The sequence below is a fragment of the Periophthalmus magnuspinnatus genome, chromosome 13 (genome assembly GCF_009829125.3).
Source record: "Periophthalmus magnuspinnatus isolate fPerMag1 chromosome 13, fPerMag1.2.pri, whole genome shotgun sequence".
In the NCBI taxonomy this organism is placed as follows: Eukaryota; Metazoa; Chordata; class Actinopteri; order Gobiiformes; family Gobiidae; genus Periophthalmus; species Periophthalmus magnuspinnatus.
Window position 1 is genome coordinate 5,362,808 of NC_047138.1, and position 18,543 is coordinate 5,381,350.

An 18,543-nucleotide genomic window follows, 5' to 3' on the forward strand; every position below is an offset into this window, starting at 1 on the left:
ATTACGAACCAGCTATTTAAAAATATTTTGATTTTAAGTATGACTAATGATCCTTTAAAAAGTATTTTTTCAGGTTTTTTTTTTTGCAATATAATGTAAATTTTATTTTACTTGGTTTAATCACCATGTGGTCTTATACGAGCTCTGATATAGATAAGAACCATTCAAAATAAAGTACAAAAAAAACAAACAAAAAAACAAAAACATAATAATAATAATAATAATAATAATAATAATAATAATAATAATAATAATAAATATGATGATGATGATGATGGTGATGATGATAATAATAATAATAATAATAATAATAATAAAAATAATAATAATAATAATAATAATAATAATAATAATATGTAAATTTTATTTTACTTGCTTTAATCACCATGTGGTCTTATATTAGCCCTGATATAGATATGAACCATTCAAAATAAAATAAAAAAAAATAAAAAATACAATTAAATAATAATAGTAAAAACATAAAATAAATACAATTAAAATTAAAAAAATAAATAAAATAATAATAATGATAATAATAATAGTTCAGCACCAGCACTTTTTTAAATGAGTATCTGTATTGTATTGAATTAATTGATTGATTATAAGATCGACTGCTTATATTATCATGCTTTCAGGGATTTATTATTGTTTATTCAGTATCAATTTATCACTGTTGTTGTCTTGTCGTGTTATTGTGACTAACTGGATGAAAATATGCAGCATACATGAAGTCATTCTTACACCTGAACTAGCCTATAGTTTAGAATACCTTTATGTTTGTATTATGTGTGGATTTGGTTACACACAGACACAACACTTCTCTCTGCAGTGGTGGAAAGTTCTTGAATATATATTATAAAGTACTTGAGATAGATGGTAAAAGTTAGTTAAAGTCCACAAGTAAGTTTAAAAGTTCATTTTCAACCACTATTAAGTGTGAAAACATTGTTGGAGTTACATTAGTCATGGGTCCACTCCACTTGAATTTAGATTACGCTAAACTAAATGGATGTTAAAAGCAAAGGACATGTCACTTAAAACTAGTCCAAACTTTACAATGAGCTGCGTGATATTAACAAAACAAAAAGCACTTTGGGATAAAGGCAGTTCACTCACAAATCCTTCACATTGCATCTCTAGTCCAAGTGACACCACAGGACTATTACAACAACAGATGCTAAATCAATAGATCATTCCCACTAGACATTTCCGAGGTGCCAGGAATTATTAGAGGAGAGTTAAATATATTTTGGGTTTGTTTGCTACAAAGAAACAACAAGACAATAAACAGGTGCCAGGCAAATTAAGCATATGATTAAATAAGATATCATGCTGACAGAAAATAAATTTCCCAAAAGGATCCTGGGGTTTTAGACATGAACAAAAGGGATGTGACATTGTTCTGAGCTGAAGGCTAAAGGAAAATATTATGCACAAATGTTGCATAGACACACACAAACACACTATAATTCACATTACATCAAGAGCTATGGTTTCTGCTAAGCCCTGCAGTCAGAGTGGGAATCTCCAAACACTGCTGACCACTGTCATCTTGCCAGAAAGTAAGATATATTTTTATTTATTTATTTTTGTCCGCATCCAAAACCAGTGAGTTAGAGGCAACGAGGAGCGAAGAGCCTGATTAAGTCACCGCTTGTGTCCTGGTTTGTTTTATAACAGGCTTGGACGTGTGCAAACGTGTGCTACGGTAATGACAAGGAAAAAGAGCAGGTGTTTGGGTTTCTGTGTACTCTCCCCCGCCCGCTGGATATGTTTGTGCAATCAGAGGAGGAATATATATATATATACGGCATTTAAATTGCAAAGAGTGATTGGGGAGAGGAGGGCACGCACAAGGGAGGAGGAGGAGAGATACTTTGAAGCCCCAAACACGTGGTGGGGGATGAGATGTGGACAGATCTGGCGCCCGGAGCACACATGGAGTTGTTGGGAGTTGGTGACAGAAAACGAATCCTGTGCTTGTGAACCAGAGCAATCAGCTGGTAGGGGAGGGGCTAAAACACACATGGATCCTGCACTGCACAGATTTATTCCTCTGATTGCTTTGTTCACGCTCATGAATAAATCAGATGCAGAAGAGTATATTGTGAGGCTCATTCCTCTGGTGTGGAATGTGGAACTGGCAAACCCAATGGAGGGTTTAAAAGTACTTTCATGCCAGCAGTAGTAGTAGGTGTGTACTAAAAATGAGCATGTGCTTTGCAAAGGTGTCTGTAGCATGCTTAAGTTTAAAAACGTGCTCATTGTTGAAGTTAGGGCTGGTCTAGAATTTAAACACAATAAACAAGAGCGAATTTGCCATAAAAATCCACGATATTAAGGCTGTTTAATGGAGGCTTTTATAGCATTTGATACTATATGACTCAGCCCTAATTAGAAGAAAACTGCAGTGACAGTGAGATGCATGTCTGAAACAAAGAAACAAACCTGCTTCTCTCCATTTAGATGTTTTTGCTTTGCCTGGAATGTTTCACAGTTAACTCATCTATTCAACTGGTGTTTTAACTGCTCAAAAAAACAACAAAACAAAACAAAAAACACCTTGAAAATCATAAATTCTTAGTCTAAGCAGGAGTTGCACCTCCACAGATCTGACCTGTAACTTGTCCTGGTGGCGTCATCTCCTTGGCTTCATGGAGATAAGTAAGTTTAATGTCATATGCTGGAATATTCCAAGAGACAAGCAGGATACAGACTCTCAATCCAGAAAAGTTACAGTTAAATTAGTGCACCTTTAAATGCGTGTTTCCAAAAAAAGGGAATGCATAGTTTTAAATTGAGAAAGCTGCTTTTATATGCTTTAATATTACGTAACACTTAATTGTCTCGAGGTAGGCCTAATGGTCACAGGATACTGAGGCAAAACTGTCCGTCTGAAGCTCTCAGCTGAAGGAAAATCGCAGAGAGAAGAGACTGGGGAGAGGCAGGAGGAGGAGGAGTGTTTGGACAGTGGCTCCACATCACCAGTTTGACATGGGCCTAACGATCCTCAGGGCCAAAGCTTCTGAGCCTCCCGTCGCTATGGTAACAGTAGTAAGCAGCTCGGAAAGTCAAATCTGTCCATACGGTTACTGTATCGCGCATACACTGGAGTTGTTCCAAAGCCACGGAATAATACCAACATCAATGGCTAGCTATGCGTAACTCGTGTGGATATTTTAACTCGTTTATAATGGATTCTCCGTGAAGTGACTTGAAAGCGGAGAACGGTGCAGCCTATCCCTGTGAGCTTATTAGAGGAGGCTAATTGGAGCTGGGGTCCGGAATGGTGATTAAATACGAAATAGCCAGGTTATTTTGATGCTCCACCACACACAAGTTGCTTTCATTTCCACACTTGTAGGCGGAACTAAAGAAAATAGGACTCAAGCTTGAACAGTTACTTTGCTGTCAAGCCAAAACATGTCCTCCCTCACCTAACTTCACACACCGCAAGAACACATCAGATGCTTGAAGCAGTGGGCCAATTAACGCACACTAATGAGACATATTTCCTTCACAGGGAAACAAAACACTTCTAATATAAGAGAAAAACAGACCATGGGTTATCTGTGCTTCAAGGTCCAAGAAAGTATTTCACACAACCTGAGTGATAAATACGTGCAATTTTGCCAGGTTTTCCAAATTAAAACAAATTATTCCAGATGTTCCAATGCCCAACCCCACTATAACCTACCAAATTTCAGATGATGTATTTACTGTTCGCAGAAACAGCTGGGAGGTTTGACTTAAGTATGATGGATAATGAGATGCAGCACGGGCTACAAATATTTCATTTAGCCAGTCACGTAAAAAAAGTTTTGTCGTTTTGATAAATATATAGGAAGAACAAACAACTTTTTGTGTAACTCTCCGCATAGGTCACAAAAACACCTGCACGGCTCAAATTACCGGCAGTTTGGACTCAAAAATGCAGAATGGTGATTTAGCTGACAGTCCCATCGAGTAAAATTAACTCCATCGACAGCAAAACAGAACTAAAAACTTTTATAGTGCTATTTTATTTATTTTTACAGTGAGCTTTAAGTTTGAGAGAAGTTTGAAATATCACCAAACTAATCCAACACTTATTTTTTGTGTACACTTTTTCAAATCAAGCTATTTCCTTATTTGCTTACATTCACGTGGTTAATTTGATATCAATTCGTATTTATTTTTGCCCTTATTAATATCTTCTTCTACATAACCTAATTCTGCTGCTAATTAGACATTAGCAGCAGAATTCTAATAATAAACTCCTTAGAACTGCTTATTTGTATTGAATATATTACATGAATTATGATCCTAATTGGCTTTTGGTAATAAGAGTGTTTTTAAGGGCTAGTACCATGACAAGCTTTTACTTATTTACTTTTAAGTTTACAGTTGTCCCTCGCTATATTGCGGTTCACCCTTCGCTTTTTTGCTGTTTCAAGGATTTTTCCAATGCAATTCCACACGCTTTTTTTTACAGTATATGAACGTGCACTGTGCTCTGCCTCCAGACCGGCCAAGGCACTGCAGACCACCGTCAATCGACCTCCTCCGTGCTGCGTCTCCCACACAGCACAGAACGAGTGGGAGCCGACTTTAATTCATATATAATACTGCAGCAAATTCATACAGTGTTGATATTTTGTTATAAATGCTGTTAGAACTGTTATTATTTAAGTTTTATGTAAATATGTTACCGTCACTTTAAGAGCGATTGCACGTACGAGGAAAAGAACACACGCTTGGGAAATGTGCTGAGTTGAGGCAGCGCGTAAAGGCGGAGCCAAATGGTTTTCTTACCGTAGTAATATTTATTTTTGAGAATGACTTGGTTTAATTACTTCTGTGAAAAGCTGCAAAGCTGTGAATAAAAAATTTGTAACTCTCTTTTTACATCGGAGTCCAGTGGAAGTTATTTTCTCTTCAATAAAAATACACGAGTAACCAGGCCTCAACCCGCACAGAATCTGCTCACAGCTAAATTTACATAAATGTCTGATCGATATTACAGCGAAACGGCGCCAGGACAAAGACGCACGGTCAGAGGAACTGTGAAATACACGAGTGTCACTATTAATCAATTAAACAAGAGAGAAATGTGAGAAAATGTTAATGCCTGTCTGAGAAAAGTGTATAAAGTGTGTGGTGAGGGGTTTTACAGCCAAAAAACATATAGAATAAAGATTAAAAGATTAAAATAAAGCGGATACTTCGCGGATTTCGCCTATTGCGGGTTATTTTTGGAACATAACCCCGCGATAAACAAGGGACCACAGTACTTACTAACACTTATTCATGTACAAAAATGTCCTAACAAACTGAAAAGGGCTGAATAAATGGTAAATGGTCACTTTTTATACGGCGCTTTTGCACTTTCAAGGCTCTCAAAGCGTTTTCCAACAAGAACTCACTCACCCATTCACACACACACACACACACACACTCAAACACTAGTGCACAAAGACACTGTGGGCAAGGTGTGTTAAGTGGCTTGCTCAAGGGCACGACGACAGCATTCATCTGTGGGAGTCTGAATCGCACAGTGGATCTGACCACGCAACCAATGATGTTTATTTACTTTGGATCATTGGACAAACTCTCAACAACTGAGCTACTGTCGCCAAAATACAAATTAACATTGAATTAACCAGTCACATGTACATGCAGCTAGTTGTTTTATAGAAGACATGTTTTTTTTTTTTAATCTAAATATGTGCAGCATTTGCGATTTGCTAATTACAGTCCATCAATTTAAACTTCAAATCTAGCAAACCAAGCAGCAAAAATACATTTATAGCGATGCAAGTTCAAAACTCCTTTAATGTTACATCTTCTGAGTCCAAAAAGGATCTTTTAGATTAAGATAAATTTAGCTCTCACTACTGAACTGAAGAAAATGAGTTTTAAGGCAACATTTCTTTGAACCAGAATATCAGTCAATGTTTTTTTCTTTTTTTTTTTTATCATCACCAAAATCACCAAAAACCATCAAGGAGATATCGAGTGTATTCACAAAAGTGTTGAGACAGCGACATGATGTAACTCAGCGTCGAAGTTTGTTGGGGCAAATTAAACTCCCTCCTCGTCTTCCTCTCAAAGATGTTATAAAACTGCGATGTTGATTTTTATGTCAACGGCACAGCATTAAACAGTGGGCTAACGGGATTTGTCACTTTGAGGAGCAGAGAATGAGCTACATGGAAAAGCAATAACACAATAATAATCCTGTCACTCATTCTTCAAAATGTTTCTATAAAATCAGGAGTGAGCAGTGGGAAGATATTGCAGCGCATAATTTCAGGGCTCATGAATAGTTGACAATCATAGCTTCACAAACATTATAAGGTATTTATGGGTTAGATCAGTCGACTGTGGCCCATGTGTCACTGGGCAAATAATCAAACATGTGACCAGTTTACCATTAAAATGTATTGACTTGTTAGATTTTTTAGTATTTGCTTAGAGATACTGAGAAGGATCATCACCTATGCAGTCTCTTTATGTTGGAAATTATAACTTCATTACATAGTAGTATTAGTAGTAGTAATAGTAGCAGCAGTAGTAGTAAAAGCAGCAATTTTTTTTAGAGAGATTGATATTCAGTCATTTCTAAACGTCGATGCTTTGCTTTGGTGTTTCATTTATTATAAAGTGAACCCTCTGTCAGTTAAAGTCAGTGTTTTGGAGAAGATTTCAGATTTTGAAGGAAAATCAAACACTTTTTTGCGTGTACAATGGCAATAAATTAAAGTCTGTAATGTTTAAGGTCATATTATAATACTGGAAGGTATTTTTATTCATTTATCATAAGACAAAATATAATTAAATGAGAAAAAAACATGTACTTTTTTGTCATAATGTACAGCAATAGTGGAAATAGCAGCAGTAGAAGTAGTAGTAGTAGTAGTAGTAGTAGTAGCAGTAGTAGTAATTCATTATATATCTTTGTAAGTTCATGATATAAAGTTACTTTTAGTGGATATTATGCAAAAAGCCATTTAGTATATTGCCAGATAGTGCATGGCTGCTTTCTTTAAAAAGGCAAACTCCACTGCCCACAAGTAATTACATTCATTTCAAAATCATTTTCAGTGTGTTTCTGCTTTAGTGGTCAGATAAAAAAAAGAAAAAAACAACAACAACAAAAAAACAGTGACAAGACAAACATCTAATAACACAATTGAATTAACTGGATTTTATCTGTTGCTTATAATATGGACTGAATTCATCCTTTTGTGCGGTGCTCTCTCGCATTTTATTACAGCTACGATTGTGTTGGCGGCATTACTCACTAAACATGGATTGTATTAATATTATGTGGCATGATAATAATAACATTTCCCTGCAGAGGCTTTGACACATCGTTTTTTGTTTTTTTTGCAGAGGTGCGTTCAAAGGCAGAGTCTGGTGTGGGCAGCCTCAGTCCTGAGCACCACATACACTACGTCCCTTGGCCTTCAGACCTTGATAGAAATGTTTTTTCATGGAATATTTGTATCCCTGGAATGTTATATAGTTGCGCCTGAAGCTGGTTGTTATATATGACACTGTATCCTTGCATTGATCTTTATTTGTAGCTAGCATTTTTTTGAGATTTTAGCGCAATGCAATATCACTCTCACTCTAAAGAAATAAGAAGTCTAGTATTCTTCTAGGTTTGTGTTTGCAGTGGAGACTGAAGAGGCTCAAATGATCGGTTATATTGTCATCAGATTTGCCTCGTGTGAACTTTGCAACACAAAAAAATGCAACGTTAACTGTAAAGAATAGTCTTCTTGTCCATCTTAATGAATGTAACCCTGTTTAAAATGAATGATTTACATATTTAAAGCATATTTAAATATTTTCTGATAGAAGGGGTCTGCCACCTGCTTGTCTCCGTGTAGATGTTATTGTTTTGCTGGGAATGTTCCAAAGAATGGCATTTAAGTTATCTGTCTTGTATTTCTCATTGCTAATGCATATCTTTGAAAAGAAAAACATGCATTCTTACGCGCTTTTCCACCTGATTTAGTAGCGTCACTTGCTTATCACCATGGAGATTGATAATGTTAGTGTTATACTGTGAAGGGAAAGCAGCAGCATCTCTATGGAGACGAGCAGACAATGGACGCTCCACCGCAAACACAGTTCACCTTTAAATTATAAGGTTAAGGTTTGGTCTTACGCACAACTGACTTTGTTTGTCCTGGTTTGTTTTACGACGCATGACTAATTTCCAAATCGTGAGTGAGGAACTGATAGTCGGTCATCGTAAAGTGAAGTGAGAGCGACTAGAATTTGCTGTGAAATAAGCGGCGGCTCAGATTATTGTTTGCGTTGCTCTCCTGCGATGAGCCGCTCTCATGTCACAAACGGCGAAGACCCTTGAACAAAACAAAAATCTCAAATGTCAAGTCAAACGAATAGTGAAAATGCCAGTTTGAGCCTGCAAGTGTCGTCTTTTTCTTTCTTTATTTCTGTCACCAGGGGAACTGAAGGTTGGTCATGTCTCACGAGTAAAAGAATGACATTGAATAATATTTGTGTGCGTGCAAAAATGCGTAGTATTTTGTCTGAGGTTAAATGACGTTCAGTTTCTTATCATTTCTAAAATAAGCACAGAAAACCCATTAGCAAAACAATCATTAACTTTTAGGGGTTTGACATTTTGCCCCGGAATGACTAGAGAAACATTCTTTTCATGTTAAGTAATGATGGACTACAAACATATAAGTGGCTCAAGTATAGTTTGGTGCTGAATAAATTGCACTGAACATACACACACTCCAGGATAATTACCAGGATATATAACAGTATAATTTCCAATCCACGCTTGTGAATATAGGCACATATGGCACAGCACGTTCTATTGTTGTTGTTCACTCTCCTTTCTCGTATTTGTCGCACAGATTACAAGCTTTCTCTTCCAAACAGTTGGTTTAGCCTTGTTGAGAAGCAGAGTGAGCCTAAATGGTCTCGTGTTCAATCTGTTACAGTGTAGAAATGTTGTAGCTGTGCCTAAAAGCTGTTTCGCTGCTCCATGACCTCAGTGGGATTATTCTCGGCATACCCAAATAAGGGCAGCCTCCCTGTTTGGCAGTGACGCTGGAAGAATCACAAAGCGCAGAAACTGGACTGGGTCAGGCAGCAAATCTCAAGTTTCCCCGAACTGTGGAAAGTTGCTCAGCCACTCGTGATGTCTGCCTTTTATCTCTCGCTCTTTTTCTCTGGTTGAGTTAATGTTCAGCGGGGGATGGGCCGCGAAAGGAGAGCGAGCAATTAGGGGGAAGTGGTCGGAGGAAGTGAAGAGCTAGTGGGAGTAACTGGGGTTGTGGCTTTTAAGGAACCATTCTGTAAACAGGAGAAATGAGATGGAACCCTGGGCACTGAGGGAAAGATAGCAAAATGTTTGATTTAATTATGGACAGAATGAAGCATCAGCGTTATGTGTTATGTGTCTGCTCTTCTGTCAGTGTCTGCCGCAACTGTGCAAAATGATACTAGCGGTGTCATGATGCTAAAATTCCAAACTCAATATTAACCCTACGGAAAGCTTAACAGTGATTTGGCCTTTTTTATAACACGCAGAATAAGAGCCATTTACTTTACGTTAAAATAAGATCACAGCCATTATAAAACTATACAGGAAACGTCATTACGTCCTATGTGATTTTTCCATTATAGATACCTCAAATGACTCGTTTCAGTCCCTGTGCTCTGAACATGGGTTGCTTTCACGTTACGCAGCACGTTTCTAATTTGAATTTGAGATTAAAATTAGCTAATGGATTGACTATTGCATATAAGTACAACGCATCAATCACTTTCCAAACTGAACCTTTTATAAGCGACTCTAATGGACAGGACCACCTTGCACAGTCTATACTAAGTAAAGCCGTGCATATGATTCATACAGCAGTACAACAGTGTGGCTTATAGATAAAGAAGCATAAAGTTAGTGGGAGGGATCTGCGTGTTCTTGTGTGATCTCACCAAGGGAATGACCACAAACTGGCAGCACTACTTTTATTTGACTCTTCTGCTGGCCGTGAATGAAAGCATGGCTGGTAGCGATGAGCCCACACTGCTCTCTGTAGTCAGCTCCTGCTCTAGCATTCACCCACTGTGGAACTACGAAGCCCCTAAGCACCAACTACGCAGCAACTGTTCAGTTCAGATGCAATAGTCCAAGCAGTGAGGAGCCTTACGGAATACTGCAGTGAGGGTAAACAGGACCTGGACATGTACACGTGTTTTGCTTAAAGAGAGGGTATTTTTTCCACTTTCTACCATGTTATAACATTGCTCTCTCATCAGAAACATGCCTGAAGAGGTTTTAGATGTCATCCATGCATGTTTGAGTATTTTATCGATCTCTCCTGGACCCTGGACACTTAGAAGTAATAATATTATGTGCAATACTCAACCCACAGGCCTACATCATCCACGCTCATAGGTCTGTCACTGTAAATACTATATAGACTTATCGTTCAATATATGAAAGCTGAAGCAATATATACTGTGGCTAAGTTTATTGTGTTTTAAGTTTCTTTGTAAAAATGTGGAGATTTGGCATGTTTTTGTTGTAATACGATAAGATTTGAGCTGTAGACGGTAGAATAAATAACTTTTATGGCTAATTATTGGTTCATTCTGCTATTTATTTGCTGCAGCTCATGCCTTTTCAACGAAACTGTCTATTTAAAATGTTTTACTGGGAATATTTTGCGTTATTGTTGTTGTACCAGTGACAGAAAGTAGTACAATATTATCACTTATCGCTGTATTTCTCGGTAGCAATATGAAATTTGCTGCTGGGACAGGTCTACTCTCACATGACAAATCTCCAAATATACAAAACTGCACGCAGCAACTTCACAAACTTGATGCTTTGTGTAGTAGTTACATTAGCAGGAAGCACACTAATTGTGTTGTGATAGCTCTAAAGGGCAAGTGAGTTGACACAGGAAGCGAAGGGTGGGGACAATCAGAGCATCAGAAATGAAAGTGAAACTCATGTTTATAGATTGTTTTCAGCGAATATAGTATTTTCAAAACATTGGTGGCCTTAATATGTTGCGCAATGAATACTCTATAGAAGAAAAACACCCTGTCTTTAAAATGTACTGCGTATTTGTCTAATATTTATTCAATTTATGGTATTTTTATTGGTGAAAAATATATGAAAACATGGATTCTCACTGTGAAAAAGCAAAACAATAACATCTCTATAACTTCTGTATAGACGAAAAGTTGCATAGTTGCATAGTGCACTTTTAAATATGTGTACAATAATAAAAAGTAATAACGTGAGTGCCGTACTAATCTATTTCGGTATTCACTGTCAACAGGACCGATCGTGCCCTTAGTGACAGCCCGACGACACTTTTCACCATTTTAACCACCAGAAAATGCATAGTTAGAAACAAAGGAATAATTTACCAACCTATTTATACCATAGTGATTATATTAACAGCTATAATTAGAATTGTATAGCGTACCGCATAACAAACAACACTGACTGACAACTAGCAAACAGACTGAAATGAGATTGATTTGAGGCTTTAATATCTTGTCACACATTCCCAAGCCCCTTATAGAGCTGGCGGTGTCATTTGGCACTTTCCTCCCCGATTTCCTGTGACTCATTTGCACCATCGACATAATTTTTACAGAGATCTTAATTATGATATATCTCGACAAACAGACAAGTCAACAGAGCAACAGTCGTACAGCAAGTTGTAGGCAGTATTTTTTCTCATCTCTTCTGGATAGTGTCTTTACAGCTGGTTTAAAGGTTGTATATTATGAAAAAAATTGACTCTTTTGAGCTTTAAGCCTTGTGAGAATGTTGTTATCTCATCGAAAACATGCCTGGTGTTGTGTTTTATTTCATCCACACGTTTGAGCAATCCTTTCTTATTAGTCTGTCTATGTCTCCAAAGCTCTGCCACACCGTATGATGTTATGTCGTGGTATTTTTCAGGTTATCTTTTGTCCAGTAGTGATTGGAAATTCCAAGGCTGAAATGATCCAAATGATTCTAGTGAAGGAGTTTAACCCTATAGAGGCAGATGCTATCGTTGTTTATAGACTCGCAGTTGTGGACTTTCCATTACCGTAACTCCGCAACCAATTGTGCTCTCGTGTAAATTCAAACGACATCTCAAAACAGAGGCATGGGGCTCTTTAAATATTTTGCTGTCATTACGGTAATCTGCCTCCATTGTCCCTCAAAGATGACCAATGCATCAAAGAAAAAATACAGATGGAAGTGTAAAATAGAGGTAGTTGTGTGGAAAAAAATGCAGTAAATTCTGATATTTCCTTTAACATGATTTTTATGGTTAAAAAAGAATAAAAGTCTAGGTGAGCTGTACTGGTCTATAGTGTGCTCAGTCCTTAAAGGGTTAAAAAAACATAGTGGAGCACTTCCTGTATTACCACATGACATCACAAGGTGGAACAGAGTGTTTTCTGTTTGACTGAAGAACTCCTAACTGCCTAAATACAATATGCAGGGTTTGTGCTTGTGTGAATGCAACAAAACACAACTCCAGTTATGTTTTTAACGAGGAAACATTATAACAGAACAGAAAATAGTAGTAATAGTAATACTTATAAATAGTCCTTAAAAGCATGCATAGTAAGAATCATGTTACCATCGTATGCACTGTAGATCTACTTGCATAATCAGTCATATTGTGAAGAATTAGTGAAGTATGTATGGTTCCGCACTTGTGATGCTAATTGGTTATATATACAGCGCACCATAAATGCCACCTAAATGCAGCGTTGGCATTGGCAACACCAGTAATGTCCCTGGAATCGAACATGAAAAGAACATTTATGTAAGGCACTCATTATGTATGGAGCATTTCTTTACGCTACAAATAACTTAGAATTAATCACTGCACACTGAAGGAGCTGGAAAGGGGTGAGGAGCAGAGAGAGAACGTGAAATCTCCCCCACCGTTCCTATGCTAATTGCGTGTGTAGGTGGTCTCTTACCTTCGCCACACCAATTTGCTCCTTTCTAAATTTTTCCAAGGGAGTAATCAAAACATCATCTGCATTCTGGATCTGATGAAAGAGAGACAGACAGATGTCAGAACAATTCACAAACTGGAATAATTACATAAGTGATTTTCACCTTTTAGAGCAAGGTAAAACACGATATGAAATGTATTGGTCCAAAGATGAAAACGCATTCATTAAAAATCTCAAAAGATAGACGATCAATTTTTCATCAAAATGACACACCAGACACAAAAAGCAAAAACTGAAAAGAAAAAAAAAGTTTCTGGAGGAGGAATTCAAAGCTTCTGTTCCCATTTTTGCAGATATTTTTGTTTCAGATATTTTTTTTTTTCTGAAAATATATTTAGGTATTGTAATACACTTTTAAATCTTCAGTCGCTCCTATAATTCTTAAGTTATACTCACCAAATATTAGCAGTAGGTAAACTGAACCTTTCAACATTTTTAGCCATATATACGGTTATAATTGTTCACTTACACTTGAACTTATCACTACTTAAACTAGGGAAAGTAAAAATGACCTCATTTTTGCACTGAATCGCCCGATCCAACACACTTTACAGAACATTTCAAAGCATTTCCGGACTTTTGGCTCTTATTTGATCCTCAATATTACATTTTAAGTCGTTTACTGTCTGAGGTTTATTCACAACCACCTTTTCTTTAAGATCACCTCACAGGAAGAAATCAGGACCAGTCAGGTCTGTGGAGATCACATACTGCCCCCTGTCTTTGAAAACTACTTATTATTCCTTTAATGGCATTTACGCTCGGGGCATCTCTGGTGTTAAAATGTCGACGGTAAAACACCACTGAGTTTGTGAATTTGACCCATGTGACTCAAAGTACCCATCAATGTCAGAAGGGTCGTTCTAAATGCTCTGAAATAATAAAAGAAACATATTTAGAAACAAAAGAGTTATGACTTTTTTTCTGTTCATGAGCCAACAAAGTAATGTAAAACAAACTGCATTCTTAATAATAGCTATACCTTGGATTTATACAGTGACATTCATGATACACAATACAAAAGTGAATCTGTCTCTCCAACTGTCCTGGGTTAGACTGATGGGAGCCAGGTTGCCTATTTGCACCATCTAACCACTGGGTCAACTTATATTCTACTGAGTTGCTTTCAAAACAGTGAAATAAGTCTACATTGGACTAATTATAAGAAGCAAAACAACAAAATGACTTAATCTGTGTAACTTATGATGCATAGTGTTCATAGATGTTACCTGGATGTTAACTATAGTAACATTATGAGTAAATAATAAATGGCCGAACGTTTTATCTGAAGCTGAGGCCGTTAACTGTGACTTTAAAGTTTAGTGCCTAAAATAGATCCTGGTTCTCGCCCATCAGCTGGCTGTAGGGGTACTTTATGGGAGCCAGTGTCACGAATGACGCGACTCTTAACGTGATTTAAGGTGTTATTCTGTGTAGTGAGTGCGCATGATAAACCCGGCCTGGGTGCTATAACACATCTATGATAGGAGCACTCATTTAAAGGTATCGCGTCAAATGGACTATCCACTTTCTTGCTACACTTATCTGAACACTGACTTTGGTGCCGTTAATCACGATGCATTTTCTTCGTCCCAAAATAACCTTGTCACTTCCATCATCCAGCTGAAGCGGGCGACTTCAAAAGGCTGCCACAATCTCTCCCAAGCTTGTAATGCGTTGTTTTCTTTTATATGCAAGATATTACCCTGCGATGCAAATGCGTGTGGCTCTGTTGTGGTAATTGAATTAATCCATGGTCCTTCAACTGGAGACATGCATTTCACACTTGAAGTCATAATCTTTTACTGATTATAGTGGTTACATTCATCATTATATTAAAATTAAATGTATGCCCTGTCAACAAGCATGCACGCAAACACTGTTACAATGAAAGACATGACAGTTTCCTATTAGAATATTCCTTTAACAATGTCTTGTGCAGTGCTGGGCTATCAGGAAGCCCGTAAAACGGACATGTCATTCTGAGAGTATGTGCACACAGTATATAGTAACAAGCAACGTTTTAATGAGAGTGAGTTTTGATTCAAATTTCATTATGTAATTCATTTTAAGGTGGACTTGGTTTGTTGTTTACTCATGTCTGTGTAAACCCTCAGTCATCCAGGTCTGATCCATAGCAAAAGTTTAAATTTGTCAACTGGACAAATCGTTGTAGAAGTGAAGACGTTTCGCTGCTCATCCAAGCCTCTTCTTCAGTTCTGCTCAGATTACTGGTGGATACTGCCTTATATCTGTCTGAGGGGAGGGGCTCACCACACTGAAACTGTAAACAGCAATTGTCTCCAGTTTCAGATGAAACTAACATTTTCAGCCCTTAACGACCCTGCTATTGTTCTCTTTGTTCTGGGTCTGAGGATGGAGTTATAGATGGAGGAGAGTTTATATCTCAGGCTCCATTCCTGTTTAAGGACGGATTCTCTTTCCTAACAAAAATAGCTTCTTTAACTCTGCTCTCAAACCATTTCTTTTCTCTGGATAGGATTTGAACCTCACTATCTTCAAAGGAGTGGTTAGTGGCTTTGAGATGGAGATGTTCAGCAGACTGGGGTCCAGAGGAGCTCTCACACCGGTGTTGGTACATCGTCTTAGCTGTTTAGTTTCTCCAATGTTACGATCACTGCACTCTTCACTACACTGAATGGAGTAGACTACATTACTTTGTTTATGGCTCGGGGTTTTGTCCTTAGGGTGAACCAGTTTTTGTCTTAAAGTGTTTGTGGGTTTGAAAAAGTCCTTGTTTACTCATGGTCTAGTCAAGATTTAGTTTTGGTTTAAAACCCCTTTGTTGTGAGGGGCAAAACATCTTCAACTTAAAGTGCATTTGACAGATTCATGTATTTTTGTAATTATGGCTTGGTTTGCTAGGATAGTTCCTTTGATGATTATAATTATCATAGTTTTACATCAGTTAAGTTGCAGTTCATGGAGGAAATAGTAGTGAGTGAGTCTACTTCTGCTACTGTCATCTATTCCATCCAATTTATGCACAAGGAAGGCATTTTTGTGATAGTTTAAACATAAAATGATTAAAATACATGTATTGTCATTTATTTTTTCTTGTGTAATTTAGACACATTTTGACCCTTGTTATGGTTGCTAGGTAACACACTTCTACATATGTCATATCTGTTGCCCGTGTCCAACCAGGAAGTAAAATTATAACCTTCACCACAAATTACAAAACCAGAAAAGATTAGGCAGAAATGAGAGTGTAACCTGGCATCTGCACTTGAAAACCTAGTCCTAAAAAATATCCAGATGACTGAGTTTGGATTGAAGGCTCACATAGAAACTGTGAATAGTAGTTAAAATTACTGCCTGTCTTGCTAAAAGTTGTTATTTTATTGACATATAGGCCTAGTCTAAAGCTGCACAAGTTTTGGAAGCCTTTTGATACGAAGACAAGTGCAGCTGATCAGCTTTAGCAGGCTGGAATAATGAGTGAGTTACAATGATGGAAAGTATTAATTAGCACAAAATAATTACACACTGTCAGACTTTAATGACACGTGGCTTGACACTGTGTCAGCTGATGTGCTCCACTGTAGCATTTCCACAAGACTCAATTCCCTTTGGTACATGTTCCTATGGTTACCTGTACAGCATACTTTTTGGGAAAGATGATTAAAATGTCTATTGAAAATGTGTCTATAGCCTCCAATAGTGAGACTAACACACACAGATGCACAGCTGAATCAAACAGAAAAGAAAGTGAAAATCAAAAAATGATTTCAGAGAGTTTGACACCACAAATTGTTATTACTTGGGTTCAGAAATGTTGCTTTAGTGGCATGTTCCCAGTCAGCACCAGTCTGTATAAACCAAAAACCTGTCAAAAAATATAAAAAAAATAAAAATAAACATTGAGCAGTTGACAGGCTGGTTGGAAAAGCCATCCTCTGTGGTTCAAACCGGCACAGCGTAAAATGCTCAAAAAGGCTGAAGTTTCTGATAGAAAGGTGTCCAAGCGCTCAGTGGATTGAAGGGGTTGTATAAAAAGCAGCTAATACCTTATGTTTACATTGAAAAGTATAGGGATTATACAGATGGGTTATAGCTCTGATAAAAAGGCAATTATGTTAAGAGATATTCAGCGCAGACGATAAAGAGTTATAATCCATAGTCATATCGGAGTCATCGTATCATCTGCTACGTCAACAGCAGGAGTCGTGCCACTCCCTTTACCTTATCGTCCGTGTCTCACTGTAACTGCGATGGCTCTGATGTCACGGTTCAGAGCACATTTTAAAGTTATGTCGGGTTATGCCCTAGAAAATAGATTTTCTGTGTTTGTAAATTTAATAAGATAACTTATCACCCATTGATTAAGACATCAAAGGTAAGCATTCATTACTGGGAGGGTTTTTATTGTACTTCTAAGGGTAGTTTGAATTTAATATAGCCTACATAAACTCATTATGAATGTCAAATGATTCATCTTAATTGGCAAATTTTTATGCTCACTTCAAGTCCGCACTTAATCTAATATATGGGTCAAATGTGGGTAATGCTTTTATACCGTTTGTTGAAGAAACTCTACCTTGACTTTAGATTGTACCTCCTCAACATATTAAATAAATGACGGTTTCAATAGGTAGATATTTACTAGAAATAGGCCAACTTATTTGAGACTCAATGGATTACTTTCAAACTGGCATTGTGCCGAATGCCCTGAGCAACAGCCCCTCTCAACAGGATTAAATCCATATGAGCGAGCACTGTGTGATGCTTGAAAGGATGCAATAGCGCTAAGCAATTTCATTACCAGATAGAGAGAGGAATGTCAATGTGCCCACACTTCCTCACCGCTGCTATATTTTTACCATCCAAATATCAAGCAACTCCAAAATATTGCTTTATGGTTAATTCAGAGACACGGTGAGAGCAAAGCATGAGAAGTGATCACCGACACCTGGGATCTAATAAGAATATAAACTTTCTAGTATATAGTTAGGCAAAATGACAAAATACATCTAATTTTTCACTTCATATTAATGGCAAGACAAGTGTATTTGTACAGCACACTTCATACACAAAGTAATTCAAAGTGCTTTACAGAATAAGGCAGACATTAAAATCATAATACAACAAATCCAAACATAAATAATCATCATAAAATTAATGTTAACAGAGGAGAGTGTAGAGTAAAACCCTTTCAGTCATATGCACAGCTAAACAGAACCGTTTGGAGTCGGGATTTGTTGTAAGACTGACGGGGGGAACAAAGATTCAGATTCGGTAAAAGTTAGATACAGGAATGTGAATGAAAGTAGACAGTGGTGTCGAAAGGCAGTAGTCTTGGAGCAGGTCATGGGTCGCAGGCTCAGAGGCTGAGGTGTTCGTACCGGTCATGGAGAGCTGGATCTGAGGCTGAGGTGTTCGTAGCGGTCCTGGAGAGCTGGGTCGGAGACGGAGGCGCAGAGCGGTTCCAAGGAGCGGGATCACGGTGGATACAGGGACAAATAAACCAGAGCATGACAGGAAGAACGACTTGTG

The 18,543-nt window shown here is 37.5% G+C and overlaps 1 protein-coding gene across 2 annotated transcripts in view; it reads right to left on the minus strand.

Moving 5' to 3' along the window:
- The window catches only part of LOC117380038 (rho GTPase-activating protein 42), a 78,522-nt gene that overhangs the window by 16,354 nt on the left and 43,625 nt on the right, over nucleotides 1–18,543 (minus strand). For both annotated transcript variants that reach the window (XM_055225857.1, XM_055225858.1), the window contains exon 4: nucleotides 12,988–13,059. In XM_055225857.1, the coding sequence (XP_055081832.1) occupies nucleotides 12,988–13,059 (72 nt within the window). The remainder of the gene's footprint in view (nucleotides 1–12,987; nucleotides 13,060–18,543) is intronic.